We start from the raw sequence: 6,471 nt of genomic DNA, 5'->3' as shown, positions 1-6,471 counted from the left end.
TCCCCCCCCCTCACATCTCTCTCACCCCTCCCCCCTTGCTCTCTCTCGCTCCCGCCCCTCACCCCCCTCCCATCTCTCTCCCCCATCCCCTCTCTCACCTCTCTCTCCCCCCTTTATCCCCCTCTCTCTCCCTTCCCCACTCTCACCCCTCCCCCTCTCCCTCCCTCGCTCTCTCTCCCCCCCTCCCATCTCTCTCCCCCCATCCCCTCTCTCACCTCGCCTCCCGCCTCTCTCCCTCCTCTCTCCCCCCTTTATCCCCCTCTCTCCCCCCCTCTCTCTCCCTTCCCCACTCTCACCCCTCCCCCTCTCCCTCCCTCGCTCTCTCTCCCCCCTCCCATCTCTCTCCCCCCATCCCCTCTCACACCCCTCCCCCCCTCTATCTCCCTCCTCTCTCCCCCACTTTATCCCCCCTCTCTCTCCCTCCCTCGCTCTCTCTCTCTCCCTTCCCTCTCCCTCCCTCTCTCTCTCTGTATCCCCACTCTCGCACCTCCCCTCTCCCTCTCTCCCTCCCCCTCTCTCTCTCCCCCTCTCTCGCCCCTCCCCCTCTCTCACCCTCCCCTCTCCCTCTCTCCCCCCCTCGCTTCCCCTCCCCTCTCCCTCTCTCTCCTTCCCTCCTTCTCTCCCCCTCTCTCTCCCCTCCTCCCTCTCTCCCCCCTCCCTCGCTCTCTCTCCCCTCTCTCTCTGCTCTCCCTCTCTCCCTCCCCCTTCTTTCTCTCTTCCCCCTCTCTCTCCCTCCCCCCGCATCTCCCTCCCCCCCTTCCCCACTCTCTCCCCAGCCCCCCCCCTCCGTCTATCCGTCAGCACTGGGGGGTGTTACCCAGCCGTATTTCTCGTGTGTTTTCACCAGGTTCCTGAAAGCTGCCTCTGCCTCCTTGCGACTGAAAACCTTCCGGTTCTTCGCTGCCATCTCGTGGATCCGACCCTGGGAAGGAATGTGGGAAACCAGAGACACCTGGAGTTAGTGACAGAGGGAGGGACAACAACAACAAAACTTGTATTTATATAGCAGCTTTAGTGTAGTGAAACATCCCAAGGTGCCTCACCAGTGTGTTATGAGATTAAAACTAATTTTGTCACCAAGCCACATAAGGAGAAATTAGGGCAGGTGACCAAAAGCTTGGCCAAAGAGGTGGGTTTTAAGGAGCGTCTTGAAGGAGGAGAGAGAGGTAGAGAGGCGGAGAGGTTTAGGGAGGGAGTTCCAGAGCTTGGGGCCCAGGCAACAGAAGGCACGGCCACCGATGGTGGAGCGATTATAATCAGGGATGGTCAGGGGGGCAGAATTAGAGGAGTGCAGACATCTCGGGGGGTTGTGGGGCTGGAGGAGATTACAGAGATAGGGAGGGGGCGAGGGCCATGGAGGGATTTGTAAACAAGGATGAGAATTTTGAAATCGAGGCGTTGCTTAACCGGGAGCAAATGTAGGTCAGCGAGCACAGGGGGTGATGGGTGAGCGGGACTCGGTGCGAGTTAGGACATGGGGCAGTGAGCACAGCGGGTGATGGGTGAGCGGGACTTGGTGTGTGTAGGACACGGGACAGTGAGCACAGGGGGTGATGGGTGAGCGAGACTTGGTACGAGTTAGGACACGGGGCAGTGAGCACAGGGGGTGATGGGTGAGCGGGACTCGGTGTGAGTTAGGACAAGGGGGCAGCGAGCACAGTGGGTAATGGGTGAGCGGGACTCGGTGCGAGTTAGGACACGGGGGCAGCGAGCACAGGGGGTGATGGGTGAGCGGGACTCGGTGCGAGTTAGGACACGGGGCAGCCGAGTTTTGGATCACCTCGAGTTTATGTCGGGTAGACTGTGGGAGGCCAGCCAGGAGTGCGCTGGAGTGAGATGGTACGTTTTGGTAGTAAGAATGAGGAGGCCACAGTCACCTTGGAAAATAAGTGTCTCAGTGGGGTAGAGGAACAAGGGGATCTCGGAGTACAAAGACACAAATCACTAAACGTTGTGACAAAGGTCAACAAGGCCATTAAAAAAGCAAACCAAACACTAGGGTTTATTTCTCGAGGTATAGAATTGAAAAGTAGGGAAGTTGTCCTGAACCCGTATCGAACATTAGTTAGACCACACCTGGAGTACTGCGTACAGGTCTGGTCGCCATATTATAATAAGGAAATAGAGGAACTGCAGAGGGTGACGTCTGAACATAGAAGTTATAACCCCTCGATTAGATTCCAGCCTGTAACTCACTCCCGGGTATCTGTTATTCTATATATAAACCCCCTGAACCCCTCGATTAGATCTCAGCCTGTAACTCACTCCCGGGTATCTGTTATTCTATATATAAACCCCCCGAACCCCTCGATTAGATTCCAGCCTGTAACTCACTCCCGGGTATCTGTTATTCTATATATAAACCCCCCGAACCCCTCGATTAGATTCCAGCCTGTAACTCACTCCCGGGTATCTGTTATTCTATATATAAACCCCCCGAACCCCTCGATTAGATTCCAGCCTGTAACTCACTCCCGGGTATCTGTTATTCTATATATAAACCCCCCGAACCCCTCGATTAGATTCCAGCCTGTAACTCACTCCCGGGTATCTGTTATTCTATATATAAACCACCCGAACCCCTCGATTAGATTCCAGCCTGTAACTCACTCCCGGGTATCTGTTATTCTATATATAAACCCCCCGAATCCCTCGATTAGATTCCAGCCTGTAACTCACTGCTGGGTATCTGTTATTCTTTATATAAATCCCCCGAACCCCTCGATTAAATTCCAGTCTGTAACTCACTCCCGGGTATCTGTTATTCTATATATAAACCCCCCGAACCCCTCGATTAGATTCCAGTCTGTAACTCATTCCCGGGTATCTGTTATTCTATATATAAAACCCCCGAACGCGTCGATTAGATTCCAGCCTGTAACTCACTCCCGAGTATCTGTTATTCTATATATAAACCACCCGAACCCCTCGATTAGATTCCAGCCTGTAACTCACTGCTGGGTATCTGTTATTCTTTATATAAATCCCCCGAACCCCTGGATTAGATTCCAGCCTGTAACTCACTCCTGGGTATCTGTTATTCTATATATAAACCCCCGAACCCCTCGATTAGATTCCAGCCTGTAACTCACTCCCGGGTATCTGTTATTCTATATATAAACCACCCCGAACCCCTCGATTATATTCCAGCCTGTAACTCACTCCTAGGTATCTGTTATTCTATATATAAACCACCCCGAACCCCTCGATTAGATTCCAGCCTGTAACTCACTCCCGGGTATCTGTTTTCCAAATATAAACCCCCCGAACCCCTCGATTAGATTCCAGACTGTAACTCACTCCCGGGTATCCGTTATTCTATATATAAACCACCCGAACCCCTCGATTAGATTCCAACCTGTAATTCACTCCCGGGTAGCTGTTATTCTATATATAAACCCCCCGAACCCCTCGATTAGATTCCAGCCTGTAACTCACTCCCGCGTATCCGTTATTCTATATATAAACCCCCCGAAACCCTCGATTAGATTCCAGCCTGTAACTCACTCCCGGGTATCCGTTATTCTATATATAAACCCCCGAACCCCTCGATTAGATTCCAGCCTGTAACTCACTCCCGGGTATCTGTTATTCTATATATAAACCCCCCGAACCCCTCGATTAGATTCCAGCCTGTAACTCACTCCCAGGTATCTGTTATTCTATATATAAACGACCCCGAACCCCTCGATTAGATTCCAGCCTGTAACTCACTCCTAGGTATCTGTTATTCTATATATAAACCCCCAGAACCCCTCGATTAGATTCCAGCCTGTAACTCACTCCCGGGTATCTGTTATTCTATATATAAACCACCCCGAACCCCTCGATTAGATTCCAGCCTGTAACTCACTCCCGGGTATCTGTTATTCTATATATAAACCCCCCGTACCCTCCGATTAGATCTCAGCCTGTAACTCACTCCCGGGTATCTGTTATTCTATATATAAACCTCCCTGAACCCCTCGATTAGATTCCAGCCTGTAGCTCGCTCCCGGGTATCTGTTATTCTATATATAAACCCCCGAACCCATCGATTAGATTTCAGCCTGTAACTCACTCACGGGTATCCGTTATTCTATATATAAACACCCCAAACCCCTCGATTAGATTCCAACCTGGAGAGAGGGGAGGGGGGAATAGCGTGAGAGCGTGGGGGTGTTACGGAGGTGCTGGCAGAATGGGGAGGAGGGTTTAGGGCGGGAGAAAGAGCAGGGTGAAGATGTGGGGAGAAACGGCCGGGAGGTGTGGGGGGAGAGGGGAGAGAAAGGGAAGGAGTGTGGGGTGAGGAGGGGATGAGGAGGGGGTGAGGTGCGGGAAATTGGAGGAGTGTGATTGGAGAAAGGAGGAGAGGAGAGGAGTGCGGAAGAAGGGAGGGGAGGAGGGGAGGGGAGGAGAGTGGAGGGGAGGGGAGTGGAGGGGAGGGGAGTGGATGAGGGGAGGGGAGGGAAGGAGGAGGCAAGGAGAGGAGGAGGACAGGAGGAGGAAGGGAGGGGAGGGGAAGTGAGGAGGAGTGTAGGGTAGGAGGAGGAGGGGAGGAGGAGGGGAGTAGTAGGGGAGGGGAGGAGGACGAGGGGAGGAGGAGAGGAGGGAAAGCGAGGGGGTAGTTTCCACACCCACCTGCCCTTTGACCAGGAGGAGGGGAGGGTATGAGGAGGAGGGGAGGAGGAGGGGAGGGGAGGAGGACGAGGAGATGAGGAGGGGAGGGAAGCGAGGGGTAGTTTCCACACCCACCTGCCCTTTGACCAGGAGGAGGGGAGGGTATGAGGAGGAGGGGAGGAGGAGGGGAGGGGAGGAGGACGAGGAGATGAGGAGGGGAGGAAAGCGAGGTGGTAGTTTCCACATCCACCTGCCCTTTGACCAGGAGGAGGGGAGGGTAGCAGGAGGAGGGGAGGGGAGGAGGAGGAGGGGAGGAGGATGAGGAGATGAGGAGGGGAGGGAAACGAGGGGGTAGTTTCCACACCCATCTGCCCTTTGACCAGGAGGAGGGAAGGGTATGAGGATGAGGGGAGGAGGAGGGGAGGAGGACGAGGGGAGGAGGAGGGGAGGAGGAGGAGGGGAGGAGGAGGAGGGGAGGAGGACGAGGAGATGAGGAGCGGAGGGAAGCGAGGGGTAGTTTCCACACCCACATGCCCTTTGACCAGGAGGAGGAGGGGAGGGGAGGAGGAGAGGAGGGAAGCGAGGGGTAGTTTCCACACCCACCTGCCCTTTGACCAGGAGGTGGAGGAGGAGGAGAGGAGGAGGAGAGGAGGGGAGGAAGAGGAGGGGAGGAGGAGGAGGGTAGGAGGACGAGGGGAGGAGGAGGGGAGGAGGAGGAGGGGAGGAGGACGAAAAGATGAGGAGCGGAGGGAAGCGAGGGGGTAGTTTCCACACCCACCTGCCCTTTGACCAGGAGGAGGAGGGGAGGGGAGGAGGAGCGGAGGGAAGTGAGGGATAGTTGCCACACTCACCTGCCCTTTGACCAGGAGGAGGAGGGGAGGGGAGGAGGAGCGGAGGGAAGCGAGGGGGTAGTTTCCACACCCACCTGCCCTTTGACCAGGAGGAGGAGGGGAGGGGAGGAGGAGCGGAGGGAAGTGAGGGATAGTTGCCACACTCACCTGCCCTTTGACCAGGCTGACGGCGAACTGCCTGAGCAAGGCCTCCACGGTGTAGGCGCTGGACCAGCCCTGGGGAGTCAGCAGCTCCATGCAGATGGCGCCCCCGTCCAGCACAAAGCCGTCCTCGATGGTGGGGCTGAGGACTCTCATGAAGGGGGGCGAGAAGGGGAAGGTCTCGGGGAAGGTCAGGTTGACCAGGATGAACTCAGTGGCTGTGTCCCGCATGTCCCCCCACAGGGCCGAGTCGCGGTCGACTTGGAAGAGCTTGACGTTCCACTCGTACAGGTTGTCCCCCACCAGCTCGGCCCCGATGAAACCGTCCGCCACCAGCCGGATCTCCCGCAGCTCCTTCATCAGCCGCGAGCTGCGCACCTGGGCGCACCGTTGCCCCAGCGACGGGGCCTGCCGCTCAGGCTCCTGGCCCGGCGGCCCTCCGGCCTTGCCCGCCTCCCCGGCCTTGCCTGCGGGCTCCGGCCGCCTGGTCCTCTCGGCCAAGGGCCGGCCTCCCTTGACCGCCCGCCGGGACCCCTTCGGGCTGCCCGTCGCCCGCTCCAGCTTGGCGTGGAGACCCATCTTGCGGAGCAGCATTGCCATGGCTGGCTAGGCCCAGAGCCTGAATCGAGAGGGAATGAGACACCGGTTAGTTCGGGAATGCGTCGCGCGATGCAATCCCTGTGCGTATCTCAGTGTCAGCTCCTGTACGTGTACATGTCCGTACCTCGGGAGCCAATTCTCAGCAAGGGCAGACATCAACGACAAAGTCCAACACTGCCTCCAGTGTACCAGCACAGCCTTCGGCCGGCTGAGGAAGAGAGTGTTTGAAGACCAGATCCTCAAATCCACCACCAGGCTCGTGGTCTACAGGGCTGTAGTG

At 56.4% G+C, this 6,471-nt stretch overlaps 1 protein-coding gene across 1 annotated transcript; it reads right to left on the bottom strand.

The window, feature by feature from the left end:
* Positions 1–777: 777 nt before the first annotated feature.
* LOC139235281 (ubiquitin-conjugating enzyme E2Q-like protein 1) lies at positions 778–5,984 on the bottom strand. Its single transcript, XM_070866423.1, has 2 exons — positions 5,598–5,984; positions 778–922 (listed from the first exon to the last, which is right to left on the bottom strand). The coding sequence occupies exons 1-2, from the start codon at positions 5,949–5,951 to the stop codon at positions 791–793; spliced, it is 486 nt and encodes a 161-aa protein (XP_070722524.1). The 5' UTR covers positions 5,952–5,984; the 3' UTR covers positions 778–790.
* Between the last annotated feature and the right edge of the window lie 487 nt (positions 5,985–6,471).

Source organism: Pristiophorus japonicus, chromosome 23, assembly GCF_044704955.1.
Source record: "Pristiophorus japonicus isolate sPriJap1 chromosome 23, sPriJap1.hap1, whole genome shotgun sequence".
NCBI classification, from domain to species: domain Eukaryota; kingdom Metazoa; phylum Chordata; class Chondrichthyes; family Pristiophoridae; genus Pristiophorus; species Pristiophorus japonicus.
The sequence above is the reverse complement of the archived record's forward strand: the minus strand, read 5'-3'. Positions and strand labels throughout refer to the sequence as shown.

What these genes read in the sequence shown, in the direction of transcription:
- LOC139235281 (XM_070866423.1), bottom strand. Translation starts at nt 5,951, where the DNA reads ATGAAGGAGCTGCGGGAGATCCGGCTGGTGGCGGACGGTTTCATCGGG. An exon ending in TCAGCCTGGTCAAAGGGCAG is followed by an intron (nt 923 to 5,597) that starts GTGAGTGTGGCA and finishes ATTCCTTCCCAG; the next exon opens with GGTCGGATCCACGAGATGGC.